Here is an 11,179-nt window from a genome sequence, read left to right as displayed (position 1 = left end):
TGAACCTCACCAAGAAATAGCCTCTTCTAGCAAAATGTCTGAAGTATGTGAGACAAAGCTTTTTAATCTTTGTCTCCCAGAAAGGCACTAATGTCATTAGTGAAAAATATTTAACATGAACTGCCAGAAAAGCAAATACATTTGTTTTGGAATAAGTACTGCCAGGACACTTCACAGAAGTGAAATAGACTTAGTTTCATGTACTTGAGACATGTTTTTAGGAGGCTCTATACCCTGCAGAAGGCCGTTATGCCCAGTAAAGTAGAGGATCAATGGAATGGAGGAATACCATCAGAGAGACAGATTGATACAATGGCTACATTAATAGTTTCAAGTACAATAATAATTGTGAGAATGATCAGAAACAGACAATATTTCACTCTGTTATACATAGGACCACTATATGTCATAACCAATTCAATGGTATCAAACAAAAATAAAAGTTTTCTACTTGTTTTACACTTGCTAAAGATCAAAGACTAGAGTCTTCAAATGGATTACAAGTTTAACATAAATAAAAAGTAAACTTCTTACAAATGGACCAATGAACAACATCCTGGAAACTGGCTAAAAAGTTGAAGTTGTCAAAGATTTCATTTTACTTTGATTAATAATTAACTTACATATAAACAACAGTCAAGAAAACAAATATCTAAAGAAAATCTAGTATAAAATATCTCTTTAAAGACCAGAATATTTATTTCTTTTGAACTTTTTGTTGATATTATGTGCTTTCAGTAGTGGAAATATGTTGAAATTAAAACCAAACAAACTTGAGATAAAAAAAAAAAAGGAAGCTGGTCCCTTAACCAGCTTAACTAGGGCCTAGCTAGCATCTCATGGACCCTGGTAAGGAGCTCCTTGTCCATAGCAGGGCTACTATGACTGATGGACAGATGGTTATGAGAATGATCTAGCCTGTTTTTTCCTTTTTTATCTCTTCTATTTTTTGCCTTTGGAGATTGAGTGATCAGGAGAGTGGACAGAGTCATGTTCCTAAGTCGACTTTCAAGACAAAGGCATTTCTGTGCCAGGAAATCCCATCTATTCTTACTGACCTTCCCTCCCTCCCTCTCCCTCCTCCCAGAGACACCCTCCCATCATGCCTCAATCCTCTGTGTTTACAGACCTACACTGTAACAGATCTCCCAAAAGGAAAAAGAAAGGAATAAAATGAAGTCCAACTGTACACTCAAATGTAACCACAGAGAGCAGTATGTTTATTTCAGTGTTTTAGTAACTGAAATAAGGGCCAAACCAAAACCCAAACCTACTGTCATTAAGTCGATTTCCACTCAAAGCAACTGTGGGACAGAATGAAACTGCACATAGGGTTTTCAAGGCTGTGAATCTCTACAGAAGCAGAAGGCCACATCCTTCTCCCCTTGAGCGACTGGTGGGTTCAAACCTGACCTTCTGGTTCGCAGTTGGGTGTTTCCAACAACTGCACCGCCAGGCCTCCTGGATTAAGGACAGCTGTGCTTGGTTCCATGCAGGTACTTGCAGATGTGGGTGCATGTGTGAGGCTGACTGCTTTGTTCAAATGAGACTTGCAGGTCCTGGAAGGAACTGAGACTCATTTCACGTTCTCAAAACTGCTATCTGTAACAGAAAGCCTATGTCCTTCCTAACGACTGTATTAGAGCCTGTGAGAGGATGAAAAAGTCCAGAAGCATGGGTGCTGGAATCACTGGCTTCTAAACCATTTAGTAATTTCTATGCTCAATTCACATCTAAGCTTATTAGTTCCAAGCCCCGCCCATCTGCACACTCCACCATTCTGAAGATAATTTAAAACAGACACACATACAGTAGTACTCCCGAAGTACCCCACGCGGGAGAAGAGGTTTGAGGGGAATGCTGTCTGCCTCCGGGATGTTGTGATTCCAGATGGGCTTACAGGACACATAAAGGCAATCAGGGCATGAAAAAGAGAGTTTAACCAGCACTGATTTTAACACATCTCAACCCAAGTCCTCTCTCCCTGACACTGTGATGTAACACAATGGGCTCTGGTGTCCATTTTAAGGAAGAGTTCCGATCCCACCCCATCACTGACAGTTTTCCGGCCTTAGACAAGTTGCTTAGTTTTACTTAACCACCATGTTCATATCTGTAAATTTCTACTACTAACTCAAAGTCCCTGGGTGGTGCATATGGGTAACGTGCTGACTGCTAACAGAAAAGGCTGGAGGTTCAACTCCACCCAGAGGTCCCTTAAAAGAGAGGGGCCAGTTCTCCCCTGCTCCACAGGGATGCTGTGAGTTGTGATTGACTTGCCAGCAGTATGCACCCTCTGGTACATCAGTTGACCATCACTGATGCAACTCCTGCCACAAAGTCATTTATAAGAACAAATCCAGTGGCAGATGTCAAGGAGAGGGTGTAGCGGCCAGCAAGTCTCACTAGTCAACATCTTCCATTGCTCAGTTTATGCCACGTCTCCCTGGTGTTAGAGAAGCATTAGGTGATGGTTGCACAGCTCAAAGAGTGTAATCAGTATCACTGTGTTGGATGTGCAAACACTTGATGTGTGCAAAAATAAAATTAATTACTGCCAAAGGTAGGGAACTTCACAAGACAAAAATCTCAAATTGCAGCTCTTCCAGAGAAATACAGTGCAATTACTGCATGCACATTCTGGCAGAGCGAGCCTCCTTGGATGGAGGCTGAACACTCCAAGTTGCTACGGTGCACACTGGCTGGCTTAACTCACTCAGAGGACCCACTTGGCACCCAAAGGTGTCTGGGTTAGCAGTTCCTGAGCGAAAGGGGCTGGTGAAGTCTGGCATGGCCTGCACCCTTCCTAGCTGCCTGCAAACAATGCTTTTAAGTTTATTTTCAGGATGGCGTTCCTGAAGTGAGAAACAATGAGCAATTTCTGGAGTCACCTTTGTGTTTATTTGTACTTCTACTGTGAACTAGAAATCTTCATGAAAAGGCCAGGCTCTTAACTTGTGCAGTAAAACCATGTGTGAGACTCAGGGGTTAGCTGTCCCAGCATCACTCGTGTTCCACAAGTCCTTGGGACCTCAACTGCCTCATCATTAAAGTGAAGCCTTGGATTAGATGGTCTCCATTCTCCTTCTTTACATAACTATCATACAGAATTCAAGGACAAATACAAATTCTAACCCAATTCTGTTTGCTTAAGAGCTTTAAAGATTCTCATGAAAGCACAGATTCTAAAATACCTCACTGACCTTTAAAATAGGCCTTAACTAAATGTAAACAGGATTAAACAGTAGTCTTGTTTATTGTTCTGCTCTAAGGTTGGACCTCAAGTCTTGATACTCTGCACTTAACACATTGAAGGCAAATCAGCAGGGTACTAAAGTCTTACAGCAATAAGGAAACTTGATGTTCTGGGCTCTGTCTACCCCTTTGCCCTAATTTCATCAAAACACAAACCAAACCACACTGCTACTAAACCATGGGGTTCTATTCTCATGGGCCTTCTTTCCATTCCTTGCTGCCCCCACAGGATCTCTGCACCTGAAATTTCCTCCATGCAGAGTCCTCTTAAACTTGATTATTTCCTACTGACCCATATGATCATAGCACATGCATTCCATCCATTCCATCCACCACTCCTGGCCTCTCTGGCAAGAATTTGCCATCCTACAGTAGACTTTCATCATGAACATTCATATACTTGTCATCCTAGAATATACTTTCATTATCAACACCTGCATTGTAGCTGTTACTACAATTGCACTTTTATATTTACTTGTGTGATTAGTTGATTAATGATGATCTCTTCTGTTGTTGTTGTTGTTGTTGTTATGTGCCGTCGAGTTGCTTGCGACTCGTAGCAACCCTATGTACAACAGCCCTAAACTCTGCTCTGTCCTGTGCCAATCACACCGTCTCGGACACTCCCATCCCGATTAACCCAGTCACTGAATCAATCCACTTCATAGAGGGCCTTCCCCTCCTGGGCTGTCCCTCCACCTTACCAAGCATGATGTCCCTCTCCAAGGACCAGTCCTTCCTCACAACATGTCCAAAGTATGTTAGATGGATCCTCAGAATCCTTGCCTCCAAGGAGACACCCGGTTTGACCCTTTCCAGGATGAATCTGTTTGTTTTCCTGGCAGTCCATGGTATCCTCAATACTCTTCTCCAGCACAACAGCTCAAAGGCATCAATTTTCCTTCTATTCTCCCTAGTCACTGTCTGACTCGCTGAAGCATAACAAGTGATTGCAAAGACCATGGCCTGTATCAGACGCACCTTAGTCTCCAGAGAGACACCTTTGCTCTTCAGTACTTTGGAGAGGTCCCTAACAGCAGCCTTTCCCATCACAATACATCTTTTAATTTCCTGGCTACTGGTGCTGAGAGTGTTGACTGTGGAGCCGAGCAAACTAAAGCTGTGAACAATCTCAATCTCTTTGCCATCCATCCTGATGCTGCCAATTGGTCCAGTGGTGAGAGAATCTTTGTCTTCTTGACATTGAGCCTCAGTCCATATTGGAGGCTGCAGTCCTTGACCCTCTGCAGCAGGCGCTTCAAGTCCTCCTCAGTTTCAGCGAGCTGGGTTGTGTCATCTGAATATAAATTCCAGAAGGTCAAGGTCCATGTCTGGCCTTTGTTTATCATTGTCTCCCCATTGCCAGGCCAACGGCTGTTGTTGCTATTAGGTACCATCAAGGTGATTCTAACCCTAACCCTGCCCAGTCTTATTACTGTCTTCACAGTCTCTGCTGTGTGTTACTGTGTCGTTACAGTCACTGCATGGATCCACCTCCTTGAAGGTGTAACAGAGGGGTACTCAAATATTTGCTGGATGAATGAGTAAGTGAATGATTGAATCTGGATGAATGAGTAAGTGAATGATTGAATCTGGATGAATGAGTAAGTGAATGACTGAGTGAACTAGCACATTAAAAGCAGTTATTTCTTTACCAAGAAGATTCCAGAAGATAATAATTTCCTCAAAGCCAAGAACCATGTCTTATGGAGGTTTGAATTTTCCAAGCCTATTGACAACGATGAGGATGAGGACCCAGTAATTAGCATGTGTCAGAGCCTATTTTGAATATGCATGTGGCAGGAATATCAAAGGAGGGATGCCCTTGACTTATGGGGTGGGCCAAGAAGATTCAATATGATCATGAACTATCAGAAGCTTCTGGTGAAACTATGGGGTCTATTACAGTGTTGCACCAAAAGGCTGCACGTCTCCAGGGTTTGGATTCATCTCATTTCGGGTCTTCCTCTCCTGCACTGACCCCCTCACCTTCCAAGCATGATGTCCTTGGTGTCTGATGCCCAGAGCTCTCTGGTGCCTACTGTATCCAACCAACAACCCACTGTCATCAAGTTGGAACCTACTTGACTCTTAGTGGGTTTTCAGAATCACACTGGAGGAGACTTAGGAAACCCTCTTTCTTCTTCAGAGCAACTGGTGTATTTGAACCACTATGGAGGTCTCCAAATATGTGCAAGAATCCCAGTCCCATAGCTGTAGACGCAACATTGTCTGGAAACAGGTTTTTCTTTGTCTGCTAATGAGATCACACCAGGATAGGTTGTATTTAAAACCTTATCACCTTTTAGTTATGAAAAGAACAGATCAAACACAGAAGACTCTGTGTGACCCATAGAGGTAAGAAACAGTCAGGGATTTCAACAAAGAGGGAAGAAAGACAGCTGAGATCCTGACTGGTAACTCCAGAATTCTGAGAAAATAAACTTCTGTTCTTCAAAACTACCCATGTGTAAAGCAGCACTAAGAAATGTATGGATTGACAGTAAGGGACTACAGCAATGGGCTCACGTATGTCAGAAATGAGGCAGATGACACAAGACAGGCCAAGGTTCAGGTATGTTGTTCATAGGTCACTATGAGTCTATGGGTCTTGCTTGACCTGACAGTACCTAACAGCAAAAAAACAGTAAGCGAACAACTGCAGTTCTGATTATGCTGACGAGCCTGTATTAGTGAGTGCTGCCAGAGGGTGCAGGCCTTGGAAAAAGACATCATGCTGAGAAAAGTGGAGGGTCAGAGGAAGAGAGGAAGATCCTCAACACGACAGACTGACACAGTGGCCCTAACAACAGGTGGGAGCACATCAGCGATGTGACGATGGGGCAGGTTCAGATCTGTTCAGAGGCTGCTACTGGTCGTAGTCACGACGGAACTTAACAAGTAACCAAGAAAGAGCCCTTTCGGTGTGGACACAGGCAGCTAACTCCAAGCCCACTCCTCTCTGGAGGTTTGAACTCTCCAGGGCTCCGGGAGAAGGACGGGAAATCTCCTGCCTTCTGATTGGTCCAGAAACTGGCTGGAGGATCAGCTATGGGTTGTTTCTGATGCAACGAGTGGGTGAATGAGTGAAGTAACAAAGGTTATGTCTAATGTGGTGACTAAGACATACTGTTGTTAGATGCTGGGTTGATGTTTATTCAGATCGACTTTATGCAACTGAGTTTTCTCGTGGAGCTTTCTAGGCTGTAGTCCTTACAAAATAAGATTCCCAGGTCTTTTCTCCCGAGGAGCCACTTGAAAGGTTCAAACCAACAACTTTTTAGTTAGCTTAGCACTAACTTGTCCCACCACGGCTACTTCCCTAATGCAGAAGCAGAGAATAAATAACAGCAACCATCTATCAAATCTGTCCTGGAATCATGCTTCTCAGAAGCTAGGATGGTGAAGTAACACCTCACACTCTAGTGAAATTCTCAGAAGGGGCTAGTCTCTGAAGAAGGACTAAGAGGGTCAGCTCAGGAGAGGAGGACCCTCAATGAGGCAGGCTGACATAGTGGCTGCAACAATGCTCTGAGGCACGGCTGAAGTCGTGAGGGTGTTGTAGAATTGGGCAGGGTTTGATTCTGTTGTGTGTGGGGTTACCATGAGTCAGAGCCAACTCAATTGTTCTTAAAAGAACAGCAACATCAATGGGGACATTGATGGTGGCTCAGAGGTAGAATGATAACCTTCTAGGAGGTAGACCCAGGTTCAATTCCCAGCCTACGTACTTTATGTCCAAGTACCAACTGTCTGTCTGTGGAAGTTTGCATATTGTTAGGATGATGATGATTGAGAAGTTTCAAAAGAGCTTCTAGACTATGATGGACTAAGAATTAAGACCTGGTGATCTACTTGTAAAAAACAGGTAATGAAAATCCTACAGCTTCCAATGGCCCCACCACAGCCAACCACAAGAGTGGGGGAGGAGCAGCAATGCTTCACCCTGTTAAGCACTGAACCAGGTGGTCACTGGACAGCAGCTAATAGCAATATCAACCATCCACCTGACCACATCACACACATGTACACGCTATATACATAAACAAATGGATGGATGACCCCTAGGTCAAAAGCATACAGAAAAGGGGCTCAGAACTCAACTACCATAAGAATAACATAACAGCCTGTAGCAAAGCAACACAAACCAATCAGAGAATAGCTTTAGATAAAAGACTCCTGGAGGTGCAGCCCCTCTGTTTCCATTTGCCCTCCTACCTGATGTTTTCGTTCAGGGCATAGAGCTCGTTGCTTTGCAAGCCGCCTCCTTTGAAGACATTAATTACAGCAGTCTGGACACTGTGGGGAAAGAGAAATTAAACTCTGGTTAGAAGCCCATCTCGGCACATAGTACTGGGCTGAAGGCTAGTGGGAGGGTCAGGAAGCCCAGGCCACAGCCAGTCATGAGTTCAATCCCAGAATCCACCCTTTCCTGCCAGGGTCCGTGGAGAGGAAGGAAGACTGAAGGTGAAGGAGCACAAGAGTAGGTATTGTGTTCTCATAGGTCAGCAAGTTTTCTTCCCTTGACCCTGTGGTTGCCGCACTGGCGAGTGGCAATCATCAAAGTGCGGGACTGCTGAACAAACTACGTGTCCGGCAACTGAGATCTGAATGATTCAAGACGGCAGTGACTACAAACAGGAATCAGACAGGTTCCTTCACTGTCTTCACAAAGCAGGCTGGTGGCCAGCAGCTAACACGAAAAGATATTTCTTTGCCTCTTTAAACAAGCTGTAGTAAAACATACATATAAATCAGAAGCCTTTGTGGTTGTTGCTAAGCGCTGTTGAGTCCGACTCATAGTGACCCTATGAACAGCCAACCTGACCCCTGCCCTATCCTGTGCCGTTCTCATCATCTCTGAGACATTAGTGCTCATTGCTGCAGTCACTGTGTCATTCAGTCTCGTGGCAGGTCTTCCTCTCCTCGCTGATGCTCCATCTTTCCAAGCATGATGTCTCTTTCCAAGTAATGGCCTCTCCTAGGTGCTACCATTGAGGAGATTCCAAATCGTGGCTGCGGTCCATGGGGTTTCTTTATGGGAAGACACTGGTGATCTTTCTCCCAAGGAATGGCTGTGGACGCCCTTCAGGACTGCCTTCTTGGCCTTTCATGCCTTTGCTTTGGCTTCAGTTTTGGGAGGGGCAGGGGCTTCCTTCTTCGCTTTCGGTGGCGTCTTTGTAGAAAGGCTATATTTAACTTTTGGAGACTATTTCTTTTTGGTAGCTCTTTTCTTGGAAGAATTTCACATGAAGCAGCCTTCCATTCCCCTTTGCGGTCTCCCCCCTGGTAAAAGGTACAGGCTGTTCTTACACATACACAAAGATTTGTTAACTGTCTGAGAGTAACGTTCTGTGGTGGAGGCGTAGTCAGTGTGTCTGGGGTGGAGAAGGAAGCTCTGGCCCACAGCTAGTTGCACCGCCAACCCAAAGGTTATGTTTCTCTGTGAATCCACCTTCAACTCCATGGGGGTAAGATGGGAAGTCTTCTCCCGCTCTGCTAGCCTTGGAAATCCAGGGAGGGGTTTCCATGAGCTAGAATCAACTCAAAGGAGTGGGTTTCATGGCACTGTGAGGCCAGCATTATCCACCACCACCAGCAGTGACTGCAAGTTGACTCTTCCTCACGACAGTCCACGTGTGTTAGAGTAGAGCTGAGCTCCACAGGAACACACTCAGTGGAGTGAGCGGGTGAAGAGGTGGGCATGCAAATTCTTAGCAGGGTGTTGAACTGGAATGAACCAGCTAGAAACCTGCAGCATGCCCGGCAGCAGCAGCTACCTCCTGGCCAGACGCCCATAGGCCTCCCTTACCTGTTCCAGGCAGAGTTGGAGCCCAGCTGCATTGCCTGCCGGGTGGCCTGGAATCGTGGCAGGTCGCTGAGCACCGGGGAGCTCATGAAGCGAGGCCTGGGCCTGCGGAAGGAGCCCATTTTGGGGAGCTCGCTGGGCAGGCTGGGAGGGAGGCCGCGGGTCATAAGTCCAGGTGCAGGGACAGCTGCTCCTCTTGACCAGAAGGTTCCAACGGCCCAAGGTAACGGCTTCTTCACCGCCCAGGGCTGCCTTCTGGTCTTTGAGCCTTCCTAAAACCACAGCGTGAGCCAACACCTGAAAGAGAAGACAGCTTTTATTGAGCTGAGCAGACCACGTCTTGGAGGAAGAACTCAGGGACCCAGCAATAATGTCATCCCTCCTCGAGAATCCTCATGTACAAGGTTCTGTAGGCCTCAACAGTGCGGCACCCCAAAGTGGGAAGGCAGTGTCAATGTGGCCAAATGGAAGTCAATCTTACAGAAAAGCACGTCCTCAGCTGTCCTTGGAACCGATTCCAGCAAATTCTCATTCAAGGGTTATACCCACAATATAAATGAATGAAATATATAGTAAATGACGGACTGTATAGAACACAATTTTTTAAAAAGTTAATAAATAAAATGAATGTCAGTTTAAAGACGAAGGCGAGCCCTGCTCAAATGACAGTATTTTCAATTGTTTCAAATGCTTGTAAAAATCAGACAATGAATAAGGAACACCAAAACAGAACTGATGCTTTTACATTGTGACCTCGACAAAGCGTGCTGGGTTGCTGAGAAGAAATATGTCTGTTTGGGGAGAAGTGCAGCCAAGGCGCTCCCTGGAGGCAGGGATGGTGACACTTCACCTGGAGTCCTTCAGGCAGGTTATGAGGATGGACCAGTTCTTGGAAAAGGACACGATGCTGGGAAAAGCAGGTCAGTGAAGGAGAGGAAGACCCTGAAGGAAATGGAAGGACACCGTGACTCCAACCACGGGCTTAAGCACAGCAAGGAACGGGGATAGTGCCCAACGGAGCAGGGTTTCAACTTCCTGCACACAGGGCCGCTGTGAGTCAGAGCCTTCTCAAAAGCACGTAATGACAACGACAACCCTTTGCACAAGCAGACTACCATGTGTTTCTCCTGAGTAGCTGGTGGGTTTGAACCATCAATCTTTCAGTTAGTATCCAACTGCTTAAACACTGCCATCCTAAAGACACCTACATCACCCCAAACCACTCTAAAGTACAAAGTATTATTCTAGCCAAAAATGTCAACCTTTTACTTTGCAGAGGGAGGTTTTGAATTCACAACTAGGGCATTTGAAGAGAGTTGTCCAAATTAAATATGCTGCTCTGGTTGGAAGAATTAGGCACCAAGAAATTGCTTTAATAGTGGGAGAAAGGTGCTCACAATAGCAATGAGAATGAACTTGTAACTTTTTTAAAAAACCACACAAGACAAGCATAGATTGTTGAAGAGATTCTGATTCATAAGGATCCCATGTGTTACAGAGGAGAAATGTCTTTTTAAAAATATTTCTATTGATTTTCATATAATAATACCTTTACAGTATGTTTCATTCGTATACACTGTGTTTTATACACTCTTTCATTTCAGAGGAGAAATGTCTTATAAGGCTTTCTTGCCTACAGTATTTACAGAAAAATACTAAAAGTGAAATGGTTAAGTGCTTGGCTAGTAACAAAAAGGTTGGTGGTTCAAACCCATACAGTGGCTCCACAGAATACAATCTATGAAACCTATGAGGCCGTTCTTCCCTATCACAAAGCTTGGCAGGAGTCAAAGCTGACTTGTGGGCATACAGCAATAGAGCAGTTTTCTAGGTCTTTCTACCCACAGAGCAGCCGTGTGGTTTTGAACCACTAACCTTTCAGTTAGCAGCTGATTACAAGCCAACCTATGTCACCCAAGTTCCTGTGAACTTATAATATCGATAGCTAAAAGAAAACAAAAAAAAAAAAACAAACCCAACCAGCTTGTCAGGCCTCTTAATGTTTTTTTAAAAACGGATTTGTGAGTTTGATTTTCTTTTGTGGTCTCTATTTCTGTGCCTCCATCCCTGGCTCAGAAAGTGCCAAGAGTTACTGAAATGTATCACGTACATGCT

At 44.7% G+C, this 11,179-nt stretch overlaps 1 protein-coding gene across 1 annotated transcript in view; it reads right to left on the bottom strand.

The window, feature by feature from the left end:
* PRR5L (proline rich 5 like) overlaps positions 1–9,231 on the bottom strand; it is an 87,157-nt gene extending 77,926 nt beyond the window's left edge. Inside the window, exons 1-2 of the mRNA XM_006883763.1 lie at positions 9,068–9,231; positions 7,474–7,554 (exon numbers count right to left, since the gene is read on the bottom strand). Of these exons, the coding sequence (XP_006883825.1) occupies positions 7,474–7,554; positions 9,068–9,231 (245 nt within the window). The remainder of the gene's footprint in view (positions 1–7,473; positions 7,555–9,067) is intronic.
* Between the last annotated feature and the right edge of the window lie 1,948 nt (positions 9,232–11,179).

The sequence above is a fragment of the Elephantulus edwardii genome, unplaced genomic scaffold (assembly GCF_000299155.1).
Source record: "Elephantulus edwardii isolate Elephantulus edwardi_28Jun2011 unplaced genomic scaffold, EleEdw1.0 scaffold00029, whole genome shotgun sequence".
NCBI classification, from domain to species: domain Eukaryota; kingdom Metazoa; phylum Chordata; class Mammalia; order Macroscelidea; family Macroscelididae; genus Elephantulus; species Elephantulus edwardii.
The sequence above is the reverse complement of the archived record's forward strand: the minus strand, read 5'-3'. Positions and strand labels throughout refer to the sequence as shown.